The sequence below is a fragment of the Acanthochromis polyacanthus genome, chromosome 16 (genome assembly GCF_021347895.1).
Source record: "Acanthochromis polyacanthus isolate Apoly-LR-REF ecotype Palm Island chromosome 16, KAUST_Apoly_ChrSc, whole genome shotgun sequence".
Lineage (NCBI taxonomy): Eukaryota > Metazoa > Chordata > Actinopteri > Pomacentridae > Acanthochromis > Acanthochromis polyacanthus.
In genome coordinates this window covers 36952228-36968960 of record NC_067128.1, presented here as the reverse complement: position 1 = coordinate 36968960, position 16733 = coordinate 36952228, and the positions used below count along the sequence as shown (strand labels likewise).

Here is a 16733-nt window from a genome sequence, read left to right as displayed (position 1 = left end):
GAACACAGGGCTCTTAGAAGAATGAATTTGGACTTAAGAATTATTTAACGACAACAGTACGAATATTTTATTTGCAACTATGAGCTTTGACTCTTAGTGTTTTTATTTCTCCACTCTTTTACAACACAAACCTGCCAAAGTTCTTCTTGTCTCTGCGTGAACATCTCATCCAGTAGATCATCTCAGCTCCACGTCTTGCTGCCTCCCTCTCACTACTACAGAGACTATAAGTATCATTTTCCTTCAGCTAAATGAGTGGATTTACAAATTATAATTGGTTTTCCAGTTTTCAAAGTATTTCTGCATCCTGTGATGATCACAGTGAATTAGTTTATCTGCATTAATTCCTTCATTTATTTACTTTCTATTGTTGATTATTGTTTGCTTATAATATTAATAAATGCTTGTGTATAATCATCATCAGTTCTACCGTGTATTTTTTGTTTTGAGAACTGGAGATCAATGAATCCAGAGTGTAGGACTCTAATATTGATTTTTTTTTCAAAGTCTCTTTGAGACTGAGATCTACTGACAACTGTGAAACTGTCAGTAGGTCTGCTCTAGAACTTTCTCCAGTTGTCCGTAGGTCTGCTCTAGAACTTGCTCCAGTTGTCCGTAGGTCTGCTCCAGAACTTGCTCCAGTTGTCCGTAGGTCTGCTCCAGAACTTGCTCCAGTTGTCCGTAGGTCTGCTCCAGAACTTGCTCCAGTTGTCCGTAGGTCTGCTCTAGAACTTGCTCCAGTTGTCCGTAGGTCTGCTCTAGAACTTGCTCCAGTTGTCCGTAGGTCTGCTCTAGAACTTGCTCCTGTTGTCCGTAGGTCTGCTCCAGAACTTGCTCCAGTTGTCCGTAGGTCTGCTCTAGAACTTGCTCCAGTTGTCCGTAGGTCTGCTCTAGAACTTGCTCCTGTTGTCCGTAGGTCTGCTCCAGAACTTTCTCCAGTTGTCCGTAGGTCTGCTCTAGAACTTGCTCCAGTTGTCCGTAGGTCTGCTCTAGAACTTGCTCCAGTTGTTCGTAGGTCTGCTCCAGAACTTGCTCCTGTTGTCCGTAGGTCTGCTCCAGAACTTTCTCCAGTTGTCCGTAGGTCTGCTCTAGAACTTGCTCCAGTTGTCCGTAGGTCTGCTCTAGAACTTGCTCCTGTTGTCCGTAGGTCTGCTCCAGAACTTTCTCCAGTTGTCCGTAGGTCTGCTCTAGAACTTGCTCCAGTTGTCCGTAGGTCTGCTCTAGAACTTGCTCCAGTTGTCCGTAGGTCTGCTCCAGAACTTGCTCCAGTTGTCCGTAGGTCTGCTCCAGAACTTTCTCCAGGAGACATTCTCCTTTCCTGCTTCTATTCTCTAAGTTTAGTCTCATTTAGAACATTCAGAACTGGAGACTTCCAGGTCCTTGAAATCCATAGAGGTGCGTCCAAAAAGACTTGAAAATTGTACAAAATACACACATAAGACATACCTCCTACATAATCATGGAATGCCATGACACCGCCACACCCACTCTCACATCACATTTAGCTGACATACATGAGTTTTGGAATGATAATCACCAAGTGAGTCTTATTCTATGTTTGTCTTCTGGTAGTCATTTGAATAACAGGACGTATCTGTGTTGTCTGTTTAAAAGCGACTCTAGGGAGACGGGCTGTCGAGCTGTTATGCAGATCTCTAGGATCACCGCTCCATGAATCTGGTGTTGTCTGTCTGGATCAGGGGTCGGCAACCCACGGCTCTGGAGCTGCATGCAGCTCTTTCAGTCCTCTGTTGTGGCTCCCTGTAACTTTGGAAAATAAATTGTTCTGCCTTTGAGGTGCGTTTCAATGCATTTTAATATAGAGTTTTATTGTAAAATTACCGCTCTTATTTTGACGTGTCACTCCACCGGATGTGCTGCTGGGGTTTTCCCTCGTGAGGATAAAGCGGTGTATAGAGAATGGATGGATGGATGGACACGAGAGCGCAAAGTTGATGCAGAGAAACAACACGGAGCTTCCGATTCCCACACGTTTCATGCCTTTTTTTGTAATAAGATTTTATTTGGTTTTCAAAAACAAAAACAAAAAATAAATAAATAAAAAATATACGAAACATACAACCATATAAAACACATAAGAAAACAAACAAAACAAAAAAACAATAAAAAAACAATAACACACAGAGCAGGCTAACGTTTCATGCCTTAAAGCTCCACTCCAAGAAAGATACGTCTTGTCTTTGAGTCAAAAGTACTCGTGAGTACTAAGGTAAACTACGGATAATTGTCTTGCTCAGTATCTACTCTTTGGTAGGGTAATACATGTTACTCGCAAGAACACGGCTCGATGTCACGTACAGAATCCAGGCAGCAGGTCAGAGAGTCAGAGGAGTGTCGTCTTGGAAAACAGGGCAGCGACTTACCAGAGAAAAGTTATTAGCTTAAGATAAATAGATTTTACAAGTCAAATAGACATTCGCAAAATATTGATTTCCAGCTAACATTACGTAACATATGAGGTCCAGGAGCAAAAATGACATTAACCGAGTAAGATAAATATTAGTGGAAGGACACAATTAAAAAATGAATCTAATTAGAGGCTTTGTAATTAATTAATCACGACTGATTAACAAGGGCATAGAGGTGAAACAAACAATATATGCAGTGTTGTCTTCACTTTAAATGCCAAAAGGATTTTGCGGCTCCTGGTGTTTTCTTTTCTGTGGGAAACGGGTGGAAATGACTCTGAGTGTTAAAGGTTGCCGACCCCTGGTCTAGATCAAACTTCTAGGAGGGTGGTAGGAAACTTTTGTTCTACTGATGGGTTTTCATTCGAGCCTGCATAAACCTTTGAGGCTCACAGTCTGTTGTGTGTTTTATCATATAATCTGTGGTTGATTTTGATCATTATTATTTGAATATTGGGCTGAACAGTGTGTGGTGGTCGGTACTGTCGCCTTGTAACTAGAAGATTCTCACTTCACAGCTGGACCGTCCTGGGATCTTTCTGCATGGAGTTTGCATGTTCTCCCTGTACATGGTGGGTTTTCTCCCACAGTCCATAAACTGGTTCAGGTTAACTGATTATTCTAATTATCTGTCGGTGTGATTGTTTGTCTCTACATGTAGCCCGGTGATGGTCTGTTACCTGTCCAGGTGAACCTTCACCCTCAGACAGCTGGGATAGGCTCTAATGAGGATTAAACGGAGTACAGATAATAGGTGGACTACTTGAATATTATAGTCTAATGGAGAATGTGATCTACCGTATTGTATTTTGATTTGTATTCTGACCTGAAATGCTGTTTTAAAGACGTCACAGGATCAGTTTTCTGGATTTTTCTGACCGGGGTTCTCTTTATACTAATTTTCCCTTTTGGATTAAAGTTTTGGTTTAATCGGATGATCACAAAGGAGGGATTTGTGAAGAGAGAAATGACTCATTTTTCCCTGAATAAAGTGTTCACTCACAACTGTTTAGCTTTTAGATATTCCAAAATATTATGCAGGTTGTATCTGCAAACTGCAGTCACCTTAAATCAAGCAGTAGATCCTACAGGTTGTCACTAATTTATCTATCGACTGATCTGCATTCACACTAATATCTATGTAATATTTCAGATGTAGATACACTATATCACTAAAAGTATTCACTCACCTGTCTTGTCTCTCATTGAACGTCAGTGACATCCCATTCCTAATCCATAGGGTTCAGTATGACGTCGTTCCACCCTTTGCAGATATAACAGCTTCAACTCTTCTGGGAAGGCTGTCCACAAGGTTTAGGAGTGTGTTTATGGGAACTTTTCACCGTTCTTCCAGAAGCTCATTTGTGAGGTCACACACTGATGTTGGACCAGAAGGCCTGGCTCTCAGTCTCTGCTCTAATTCATCCCAAAGGTGTTCTATCGGGCTGAGGTCAGGACTCTGTGCAGGTCAGTCCAGTTCATCCACAGCAGACTCTGTCATCCATGTCTTTATGGACCTTGCTTTGTGCACAGTCATGTTGGAAGAGGAAGGGGCCAGCTCCAAACTGTTCCCACAAAGTTGGGAGCATGGAATTGTCCAAAATGTCTTGGAATGCTGAAGCATTCAGAGTTCCTTTCACTGGAACTAAGGGGCCAAGCCCAGATCCTGAAGAACAAGCCCACACCATAATCCCCCCTCCACCAAACTTTACACTTGGCACAATGCAGTCCCACAAGTATGGTTGTCCTGGCAACCGCCAAACCCAGACTGGTCCATCAGATTGGCAGATGGAGAAGCGTGATTGGTCACTCCAGAGAAGGCGTCTCCACTGCTCTAGAGTCCAGTGGCGGTGTGCTTTACACCACTGCATCCATTCCTGCATGGCTTGGATGCAGCTGCTCGGCCATAGAAACCCATTCCATGAAGCTCTCTGCTGAAGCTCTGTTCTTGAGCTAATCTGAAGGCCACATGAAGTCTGAAGGTCTGTATCCACTGACTCTGCAGAAAGTTGTCCACCTCTTGGCATCCTCTGACCCCGCTCCATCAGTTTACGTGGCCGACCACTAGGTGTCTGAGCTGCTGTCGTTCCCACACACTTCCACTTTCTTATAACACAGCTGACAGCTGACTGTGGAATATTTAGGAGAGAGGAAATGTCACGACTGGATTTGTTGCACAGGTGGCATCCTATCACAGTTCTATGCTGGAATTCACTGAGCTCCTGAGATCGACCCATTCTTTCACTAATGTTTGTAAAAGCAGTCTGCATGCCCAGGTGATTGATTTTATACACCTGTGGTCATGGAAGAGATTGGAACACCTGATTCTGATTATTTGGATGAGTGAGCCAATACTTTTGGCAATATAGGGTATTTAAGTATTTACATGTATAATTGGCCTCTCTGCTTGGTGGAAACACTGCCTACAGTTCAACCTAAAAAACTCAGAATTGGACTGTTATTAGAGCAAACTGTTTATTTTTGGTAAAATTTTAAATATATGTAGATTTTGATGAATTACTAATATTACTGGTTAAATATTCTTTGCTAAACAACAAAATGCCAAAAAAGCACAATCTCAGGTAACATTGAGGCTGATTAGTTATGGAAAGTGACTGTATTGTTCGGACTTTTAAAGCATTTTGGTGCCTAGATGCTGGAATACTGCTGTTATTTTATATTTACATTTCCCTGAATAAAAACCTGTATCGGTCTGTCTAGTTTGGATGACAATGATGAATTTACCTGAATAATAAATATCACTTTCTGTCAGTAAATCTCCATTTTAGAGCTTCGTCAAAGTTTCTTCAAGGTGTTCTGAGCTCACCTACAGCCTGAAGGTTCCTCCAGGAGACTCATCTGGACCTGAAACTTGTCTAGAAGCACCTCAACAAGAAGAACAAAACTTGCTCAGTGCACCTAATCTCTTTAATAAAATAAAATCTGAACATACAGTTGCATAGAACAGAGCTGCTGTTGGCTGAATGAAGCCAGTACTCTGAGGTGAACAGCTCCAGGCTACATTCAGATCTGCTTTAAGACGTGATTTCTGCACACGGATACAGTAGAAAACCAAACGTGGACCACAACGCTGCTGCTTTCACCAAATTATACATTCAAGGTCCCAACAAAGACACAAAAACAAGCACAACGTTCACTGACAAACACTAACAAAAGGCTCAGTCCATGAAGAAAAGAAAAAACACCAGAAACTCCTCAGAACAGAGAAATAAATCAAACCAGGAAACAACCTCAAACCAGAAACATCTGGTTCTTCATTGACAGGAACTTTATCAATGATCAGAGTTCTACCTTCATAGTGGGAATATTTCCAGAGTTCCAGGTCCTTGAAGTCCATAGAGGACTGTACAGTTGTTAGTAGGTCTACTCTAGAACTTTCTCCAGGGGGCGTTCTCCTTTCATGCTCCAGTCTTTAAGTTTAGTCTCACTTAGAACGGGAGACTTCCAGGTCCTTTAAGTCCATAGAGGAGAATGTCCTCTGTAGAAAGTTCGAGAGTAGACCTAGAACTTTCTATAGGGGTCATGCAAGAGTATACCCACTTCTTGAAGAAAGTTCAAGAGTAGACCTACCTAAAGGTATGCTTATTATGTATACCTATAGATATCACTTTAAATTTTTTCTTGTTTTTGCAAAATTTATAGCGACTGAGGACAGTTATTTTAGTGATTCTGGACAACTTCCAGGTCATTCTAAACATTTCTTGAGGAAGTAAGTTGAAGTTTTTGTCATTTTAGACAAATGTTTGTGTAATTTTGGAATTTTTTTGTGTCACTGAACAAATGTCATGTCATTCTGAACAAATCTTGAATTATTCTTGACACTAGAATCACTTTTAACCATGTTTAGGTCCTTTTGGACAAATTTTAAATCAAGCAGGTTGGTCGATCCTTTGGTCATTTTGTACAGTTTGAGTGAATGTGGACTAAAGTTTATCCAAAAACACAGAGCTGGGCACCATGACTCACAAACTGTCCCGTGTTAAATGTCATGGTTCTATCTGCTGGACTGATGAAGTTCTGAGGCTCAGAAATGATGGAAAATGCTGTAGATGAAGAACCAGATGTTCTGAGGAGGTTTTTCAGATTTGGTTGATTTTAAATGGACAAAATAAGACATTTAAAAAAAAACTGTGAAATGTGGATCAGTAGCTGCAATAGTTTCCTTTGAGGCACATCAGTGGAGATGTTGAAGATGTCAATGATACTGAAGACGTTCTTGAAGATGCTGAAGACGTTCTTGAAGATGTTGAAGACATTGTTGAAGGTTTCAGAGGCGTCGTCCTCGACTCCGTCTGAGATGAACCTGAAACAGCAGATTCAGGTGAGCAGCTCTGATCGACTCTGAGGCCGTTTTCAGTTAAATCATTGTAATTTTTAGACTCTTATGTGGTCACTGTGAGAACAGAACAGTCCCACATGATGTACAGTACAGGCCAAAAGTTTGGAAGCGAGGTCAGAGTTACACAACAAAAGATCATAATTTCATTGGTATACTCTTCAAGGTCTGTTCCAGGAACTACAGTCCAGGATTCCTTAAGTCCATCACTGAGAGACTGTCGATTCATGGGAGGCACTTTTCTGACTGATCGATCCAGTTCGAGAGGTCTAGAGACTGCGGAGGCTAAATCATCTTTGGAAGAACACCTTCCTCTCCTTTATTGTCTGGGTAACCCTGACAGAACTTGGAAGATGCGTAGGATCGGTATTTTGCTGCAAAACAAACTTTGGACCCACAAGTCTTAGTCCAGATGGAACTGATGCTGGAGGATGGAGTGGTTCTGTTCCTGCTTCATGGTACCCTTAACTTCAAACAAAACCATTTCTCTATCCCCATACCATGATGCTACCACCTCCATGCTTTACTGTGGTTGTTATGCACCTCATGTCTCCTTCTTATTTTTTGGCCAATGCTGTAGATTAAGTTGACTAAAAATATACGTCAAAACCAAACAAACCCAACAAATCTCTCTGAGCAACCTTTATTTTTGTTTCTATTTGATGTTGTTCTGTCTTTTTTTAAAATAGCATTTTAATTTTGTCCCATTATTTGACTCTGCTGTATTTCATATTAAATATTGGGGACAATAGTGTCCACAGTATTGTTAATGGTGTGTATTTATCTGATAATAATCCTACTAAACTACATAAAATACTGCGTTTCCTCAGTTTATATCATATTTAACGTAGTAAACGGAGGTAATTCTGGTAGAACACTGACCTTGGGGGTTTCTGGGCTGCCGAACGGAGACAGCTCCACCGAGTTCTCTTTGTCAGATGAGTTGTTGAGTCGGTTCTGAGCAAACTTCCTCTTCAGAGCTTCAGCGATCAGAGCGGCCGGATCGCTGAGCAAAACCGGACCTCCTTTACTGCCACGCCTCCGGACCGGAGTTCCTCCTGGAGACCTGAAACAGAACCAGAGTAGATGAACCTCTGGAACAGTGAACCTGCTGCTGGGTTTGGAAAGCTAAAGAGAAAAAAACTGGCAGATTTTAAACTTTCTGACGGTCCTTGAACTAAACATCTGCAACGCTCTGCCTTGAAACTGAACCAAACCTCAGCTGAACCTCTGATATCTGATCTATTTACTTTAGTCAATGTGTCGGTTTGAGAATTAACCAAAAACAGTTTGTTCTAAACTGCCACCACCGTGCTTCACGTCATGATGCTGCCTCCACCGTGCTTCACGTCATGATGCTGCCACCACCGTGCTTCACGTCATGATGCTGCCACCACCGTGCTTCACGTCATGATGCTGCCACCACCGTGCTTCACGTCATGATGCTGCCACCACCGTGCTTCACGTCATGATGCTGCCTCCACCGTGCTTCACGTCATGATGCTGCCACCACCGTGCTTCACGTCATGATGCTGCCACCACCGTGCTTCACGTCATGATGCTGCCTCCACCGTGCTTCACGTCATGATGCTGCCTCCACCGTGCTTCACGTCATGATGCTGCCTCCACCGTGCTTCACATCATGAAGCTGCCTCCACCGTGCTTCACATCATGAAGCTGCCTCCACCGTGCTTCACATCATGATGCTGCCTCCACCGTGCTTCACATCATGATGCTGCCTCCACCGTGCTTCACATCATGATGCTGCCTCCACCGTGCTTCACATCATGATGCTGCCACCACCGTGCTTCACGTCATGATGCTGCCTCCACCGTGCTTCACGTCATGATGCTGCCACCACCGTGCTTCACATCATGATGCTGCCTCCACCGTGCTTCACGTCATGATGCTGCCACCACCGTGCTTCACGTCATGATGCTGCCTCCACCGTGCTTCACGTCGTGATGCTGCCTCCACCGTGCTTCACGTCATGATGCTGCCACCACCGTGCTTCACGTCATGATGCTGTCACCACCGTGCTTCACGTCATGATGCTGCCACCACCGTGCTTCACGTCATGATGCTGCCTCCACCGTGCTTCACGTCATGATGCTGCCACCACCGTGCTTCACGTCATGATGCTGCCTCCACCGTGCTTCACGTCATGATGCTGCCACCACCGTGCTTCACGTCATGATGCTGCCTCCACCGTGCTTCACATCATGATGCTGCCTCCACCGTGCTTCACATCATGAAGCTGCCTCCACCGTGCTTCACATCATGATGCTGCCTCCACCGTGCTTCACATCATGATGCTGCCTCCACCGTGCTTCACATCATGATGCTGCCACCACCGTGCTTCACATCATGATGCTGCCTCCACCGTGCTTCACATCATGATGCTGTCACCACCGTGCTTCACGTCATGATGCTGCCTCCACCGTGCTTCACGTCATGATGCTGCCACCACCGTGCTTCACGTCATGATGCTGCCTCCACCGTGCTTCACATCATGATGCTGCCTCCACCGTGCTTCACATCATGATGCTGCCTCCACCGTGCTTCACATCATGATGCTGCCTCCACCGTGCTTCACATCATGATGCTGCCACCACCGTGCTTCACATCATGATGCTGCCTCCACCGTGCTTCACGTCATGATGCTGCCACCACCGTGCTTCACGTCATGATGCTGCCTCCACCGTGCTTCACGTCATGATGCTGCCACCACCGTGCTTCACGTCATGATGCTGCCTCCACCGTGCTTCACGTCATGATGCTGCCTCCACCGTGCTTCATCATGATGCTGCCTCCACCGTGCTTCACATCATGATGCTGCCTCCACCGTGCTTCACATCATGAAGCTGCCTCCACCGTGCTTCACATCATGATGCTGCCTCCACCGTGCTTCACATCATGATGCTGCCTCCACCGTGCTTCACATCATGATGCTGCCACCACCGTGCTTCACATCATGATGCTGCCTCCACCGTGCTTCACATCATGATGCTGCCACCACCGTGCTTCACATCATGATGCTGCCTCCACCGTGCTTCACGTCATGATGCTGCCACCACCGTGCTGGAGCTAAGCTTAAAATTTGAACATTTTATCAAAGTCATTACATTCAACGAGTCTTATTTTAAAATTCAACAAAATAAATGATTTTTCAGGAACCAGACCACATAAACCAGAATCCATGAGCTGCAACAATCATGTGACAAAAATTCAAAGATTCAGCAGAAAGAAGAAAAGTCTCTTGAAAACCTGCCGGACTGATGATTCCTGGATTGGTAAATGTTTTTGCTAAATTAATAATGAAAGAAATGTTTTGGATTTTGTTATTTCTGTGAAACTAAATCATGGAGCTGTAGCTTATTCTGAAGGTTGTTCCAGGACCAGGGAGCAAAATAGGACATCTCTGAGAGCTGAGGTTTGGTTTCTGCAGCGTTCAGGGAATAAATCTTCATTAATGTTGATGAAACTCAGATTTTATTTACATGTGAAGCCTCACCTCTCCACGGAGCGAAGCTTCACCTGGTTCAGGTCCTTCAGGACGTCCAGCATGGAAGGAATCGGTTTGTTCTGCTGCCTGACCTCAGTCTGATCACAGTCCTTCTTCCTGCGCTGCTGGATTAGTTTAGCTACAGAGGAGGAGTCAGAACCTGGAGGAGGAGGAGGAGGAGGTGGAGGAGGAGGAGGAGCACAGCGAGGGGTGGAGGTCAGAGTCGGGACCGGAGGAGTTGGAGGAGAACCTTGAGGCTCTGGAGCTGCAGTGACGATCATGGCGATCTGAGCTCTCAGTTTGATGAGCTCGTTCTCCAGAGCAGAGATCTTCTTCAGGGCGTCTGGATCAGCTGCTGGCCTCAGAGGACCTCCTCTCTGGACTCTGGGTGCCACCGCCGGACGTCTGAGAAGATCTCTGGACGCAGCACCGAGCTTCTCTGGAGGCAGATGATTCCTGGAAACACCAGTTTTACATCTTTATCTCCAACATCTGCAGGATTCTCTGCTCTGAATGAGACTTTGTCGTCATTTTGCGTTTCATTTTTTTTCATTGCTTTGTGTCTCTTTGCATCCAGTAGTTATTTTGCATGTTTATGAGGTGATTTTATCTCTGTTTTGCTTTGGTTTTGCTTCTGTTTTTGAGCCTCATTTAGTCAATTTTCATCTCTTTCTGGTCATTTTGCATCTTTATCTCCAACATCTTCAGGTTTTTTCTTCTCAGAACAAGATTTTTTGTCGTCATTTTGCATCTAATTCTATTTATTTGTCATTGCTTTGTGTCTGTTTGCAGCCAGTAGTTGTTTTGAGTGTGTACGAAGTGATTTTAACAGTTTGCTTTAATTTTGCTTCTGTTTTTGAAGAACAAAAATGTCCGTTATTTTGCATTGAATTTTTAGGTTTCATGTCTCTTTGCATCCAGTAGTCACTTTGTGTGTCTAAGAGGCGATTTATTCTGTTTTGCTTTGGTTTTGTGTCTCTTTCTGTCAATTTGCATCGCTTTTGGGTCATTTTGCATCTTTAACTCCAACATCTGCAGGTTTTTACTTCTCAGAATGAGACTTTTTGTCGTCAGTTTGCATTCAGTTCTATTTATTTATCACCGTTTTGTGTTTCTTTGCAGCCAGTAGTTATTTTGTGTGTCTAAAAGGCAATTTTATCTCTGTTTTGCTTCTGTTTTTGAGTCTCATTTAGTGATTTTTCATCTTTATCTCCAACATCTGCAGGTTTTTCTTCCTCAGAATGAGGCTTCAGGAGGTGAAAATGGAACAGTTCGATCAGTCTGCAGTAAAATAACACAAAACTCTGCACTTTTCTGTTATTTTTGACCATTTGAAGAACAAAACTGTGCATTAATGAATGACAAGTAAGTAAAACTCAATAAAATTAACACAAATTGAACACAATAAAACCACAAAGACCAACCAAATGACCCAGATCATTTCAGATGGTTCTTCTGATCATTTGTTGTGTTTTTATGTTTATTTTTCATCTAATCCGTTCTCTCTCTAATTGTTTAGCGTCTCTTAGCAGCTGTTTTGCATCTAATCATCCTTTTGTGTGTCTAGAAGGTGTTTCTCTCTGTTTGCACTGAATTAGCATCTGTTTCTGGATATTTTTGCATCTCTTTCTGGTGATTTTGCTTTTATTTGTGTTCATTTTCCATCTCTTCTTTTGTTAGTTTGAGTTGTTTTTTACCTGGTTTTGGCGAAACTGTCGCCTTCGTCCTCGAACACCCACATGATGTCAGCGAATGATGGGATGGCGGGCGTTTCCACGGTGACGTCGACGTATCCGTGAGGTCTGTAGGTGATCAGAGGGACCTGAGGAGGAAATACAGTTTATCATGGTCACATTTTATCTATAATGATAATTATAAAAGAAGCTAAAGTACGTCTCTACGCAGATGATCTGTGGCTTTATTTGACCAAAATCCAATAATAAGTTTACCATCATGAGTGAGAAAGAAAAGCTAATATTTTACATTTTTCCTAAAAAATGACCAAAAACATGATTTAGGGGCCGTTTATACGAGGACCATCCTAACAGAAAACGCAAAAGTGGCGTCTTGTCATTTCATGTTTAGACGAGCGGTTTTGAAGGAAATCTGCATATATACGGTGACTCTATAGTGTGTGGAATTCGATTGGATATGCATGCCAGGCAGCTGGGTGGCGCTGTGATAAAACTCCACCATGTCTACACGCATGCGTACTATCTCCCTTTTCGGATCTCCGCCGCGGTAAATGTTCATGAATGGAATCTGTACAGATTCTGTACGTTTGTTGGTACGACTCCTGTAGTGAACATAGAGCTGCCAGAGCTGCTTGAAGGTAGGAAGGATGGAAATAATCACACATCTTTGTTTACGTCCTTGTACCGGCCGGCAAACCAAAGCACGTATGTGACGTAATCGCGTACGCGACGTGGTCAGATCTCGGCAAAGTTTTGCGTTTTGCTGTTTAGACGGAAACGTAACGGCGGAGAGTTTTCGACTTTTCCACTCTGGAGGCCCCCAAAACGCCGTCCTCGTATAAATGGTAGGGTGTTTTGTTGAAATATTTTGACGTTTTCACCTGCAAGCGTCCTTGCGTAAACGGCCCCTCAGTTATGAAAAATTAGTTCTTTGATTCATCGACTAAATGACTAATCGTTGAAGCTGAATAAAGACTTGAAGAAATGTGATAAATCTGTCATTTAAATCAGATTATATCTCAGCTTTGGCAGCCATTTGGCACAGACCAATGAAGGTATAAATGTGTGATAAACTCTGGTTTACGTTACCTGGAAGTGAACTCGTGGAGCTGGAGTCAGAGGAAGGTTCGTCCCGATCATCCGGACGATGCTGCGATACTGACCACACAGCTGAGTGTCCCACACCGGAACCAGCTGCAAAACAACATAAAACAAGATAAAACCAACATAGAAACGCACAAAACAACACGCAACACACTAAAACAACACAGAAACAACATAAAACAAGATAAAACCAACATAGAAACGCACAAAACAACACGGAACACACTAAAAAACAAAGAAATAACAGAAAAACAAGATAAAGCCAACATAGAAACATACAAAACAACACATAACACACTAAAAAAAACACAGAAACAAGATAAAACCAACATAGAAACACACAAAACAACACGGAACACACTAAAAAACATAGAAACAAGATAAAACCAACACAGAAACACACAACACACTAAAACAACATAGAAAAAACATAAAAACAAGATAAAACCAACATAGAAACACACAAAACAACACGGAACACACTAAAAAAACATAGAAACAAGATAAAACCAACACAGAAACACACAACACACTAAAACAACATAGAAAAAACATAAAAACAAGATAAAACCAACATAGAAACATACAAAACAACACATAACACACTAAAAAAACACAGAAACAAGATAAAACCAACATAGAAACATACAAAACAACACATAACACACTAAAAAAAACATAGAAACAAGATAAAATCAACATAGAAACACACAAAACAACACGGAACACACTAAAAAAACATAGAAACAAGATAAAACCAACACAGAAACACACAACACACTAAAACAACATAGAAAAAAACATAAAAACAAGATAAAACCAACATAGAAACACACAAAACAACACACAACACACTAAAACAACAAACAACATAAAAACAAGATAAAACCAACATAGAAACAACAGAAAAACAACACGAAGACACAAAATTACAACACAAAAACATTTTAAAAAATCAAAACCAACATAAAAATAACAAAAAACAACACAAAAACAATATAAAACACATAAAAACAATACAAAAAACACAAACATAAAAACAGTGCAAAACACACAAAACAACATAAAAACAAACAAAAACACACAAAATTACAACATGAAAAACAAAAAACAAAAAAATACACGAAAAGAACATAAAACTACCATAAAACACAAAATCAACATAAAACATACAAAAACAACACAAAACAAACAAAAACAACATAAAACATCAATAAAACTACAGATTTAAAATGCTAAATGTCATTATTGATAAAAAAAACAACAAATGAAATAATTAAAGTTATTAAACCCTAAAAGTCACATCACCAGCTTCATCCTCCTGCTTTGTTCTCTGGTTCTAAATAACCTTCAGAATAAACTAAATGATTTTATCTCACTGTGACAGGATGCATTTTCTGTTTCTAAGCTGGATTTAGCTTCTTAATTTTCAGCCGTGTAAAGCTCCATTCTATAACGACTGCAGCTGGATAACGACGGCCAGGCGTCCTAAATAAACAAAATTATGAATAAAACCAATGACATCTGTGCTCTCACCAGGTCCGGCGGCACTCCGAAGTAGTCCAGCACCATCCTCAGAACGTACACCACGTCTTCCAGCAGGGACATCCCACGTTCTGGTCCTGCAGCAGCCGACCAACGAACAGATCCGGTTTCTGCTGACTGTCCTGGTTCGAGTCCAACGGGGAGGACAAAGTCACATATTCTACACCTGAGCAGACCAAAACACACAAACACCGACGTCAAAGATCCCACAGCGCTCCGATAGTAGAGGATTAATCAACAGAAAACACACAAAAACAACAAAAAAAATCAACACAAAAACACATAAACCCAACATAAACCAACACAAAATACACAAAAACAACATAAAACACACAAAAACAACAAAAACATCAACATAAAACACATAAAAACAACAAAAAAATCAACACAAAAACACATAAACCCAACATAAAACACATAAAACCAACATAAACCAACACAAAATACACAAAAACAACATAAAACACACAAAAACAACAAAAATCAACATAAAACACATAAAAACAACAAAAAATCAACACAAAAACACATAAACCCAACATAAAACACATAAAACCAACATAAACCAACACAAAATACACAAAAACAACATAAAACACACAAAAACAACAAAAAATCAACATAAAACACATAAAAACAACAACAAAAATCAACACAAAAACACATAAACCCAACATAAAACACATAAAACCAACATAAACCAACACAAAATACACAAAAACATAAAACACACAAAAACAACAAAAAATCAACATAAAACACATAAAAACAACAAAAAAATCAACACAAAAACACATAAACCCAACATAAAACACATAAAACCAACATAAACCAACACAAAATACACAAAAACATAAAACACACAAAAACAACAAAAAATCAACATAAAACACATAAAAACAACAAAAAAATCAACACAAAAACACATAAACCCAACATAAAACACATAAAATGAAAAAAAACAACACAAAACACACAAAAACAACAAAAAATCAACACAAAAACACATAAAACCACCATAATGTAAAAACAAAAAAATCAACATAAACACATAAAAACAACAAAAACACAAACACTGTAAAACACACAAACATAAAACCTCAAAAATAATAATAATAATATAAAATCAATAATAAAAACATAAATATAACATAAATAATTAAAACATGTTGTTTGTGTAGTCTGCACCAAACAATCATCGTCCCACACACCATGATAATAATAAATATTAATAATAAATAACAATAACAATTATGCTAAAAATACATCCAAATATTTTTAAATAGTAAAAATAAAAAAATAAGACTAGTACTACTACTAATAATAACATAAAAATAATTAAAAATAGAAAAAATAATAAAAGTTAATAACAACAACAATAAATAATTACTAATAGTGCTAATAATAAAAATAATAAACTTATTATTGTTGTAGGCGAGGGCATCTGTGTAGCATCACTACTTCCTGTATTTTGGTATTTTAGGTGAGACAGATGATCAGTTCCTCTTTTTAGGGAAGTTCAGAAAACGCTGAGACACATTTTAAAAATTAAAAAAAAATGCAGCTTCTTGAATATTAATATTCTGATTGCATTTCAACTAACTGTTCAACTTTATTTTAATAACAATATTATTATTTAACAGTAAAATTACTGTAAATAAAAGTGACTTTAAGCTACATTCTTCTGACCAACTGTCACCTGGTTACAGACCCGTCTCACCTGGTTACGGACCCGTCTCACCTGGTTACGGACCCGTCTCACCTGGTTACGGACCCGTCTCACCTGTCTCCATCCCTGTTAATCAGCTGCTCTCTGAACTTTCCTGTTCTGAACGATGCGGACACAAACACCGCAGTGACAAACACGCAGGGACCCACAGAACCGGGACTAACCGGGACAAAAACAGCCCGGTACCGGACCCACACTCACCGTCGACCGTTAATCTTGAAGCCGCAGCAGTTGCATGAATCCAGAATCTCCACAATTTAAGAAAATAAGCCTAAAGTGCAGCTGAAAGTCGCAGCTTCCCTCCGCTGCTCACATGCGACCGGCCTGAAGTCAAATAACGCTGCAGCAGCAACGCCTCCTCTGATTGGTC

At 40.9% G+C, this 16733-nt stretch overlaps 1 protein-coding gene across 1 annotated transcript; it reads right to left on the bottom strand.

Annotated features, from left to right (window-relative positions):
* Positions 1 to 5339: 5339 nt before the first annotated feature.
* mtfr2 (mitochondrial fission regulator 2) lies at positions 5340 to 16693 on the bottom strand. Its single transcript, XM_051936746.1, has 7 exons — positions 16565 to 16693; positions 14626 to 14800; positions 13075 to 13179; positions 11989 to 12113; positions 10301 to 10747; positions 7669 to 7852; positions 5340 to 6753 (listed from the first exon to the last, which is right to left on the bottom strand). The coding sequence occupies exons 2-7, from the start codon at positions 14695 to 14697 to the stop codon at positions 6718 to 6720; spliced, it is 969 nt and encodes a 322-aa protein (XP_051792706.1). The 5' UTR covers positions 14698 to 14800; positions 16565 to 16693; the 3' UTR covers positions 5340 to 6717.
* Positions 16694 to 16733: the final 40 nt, after the last annotated feature.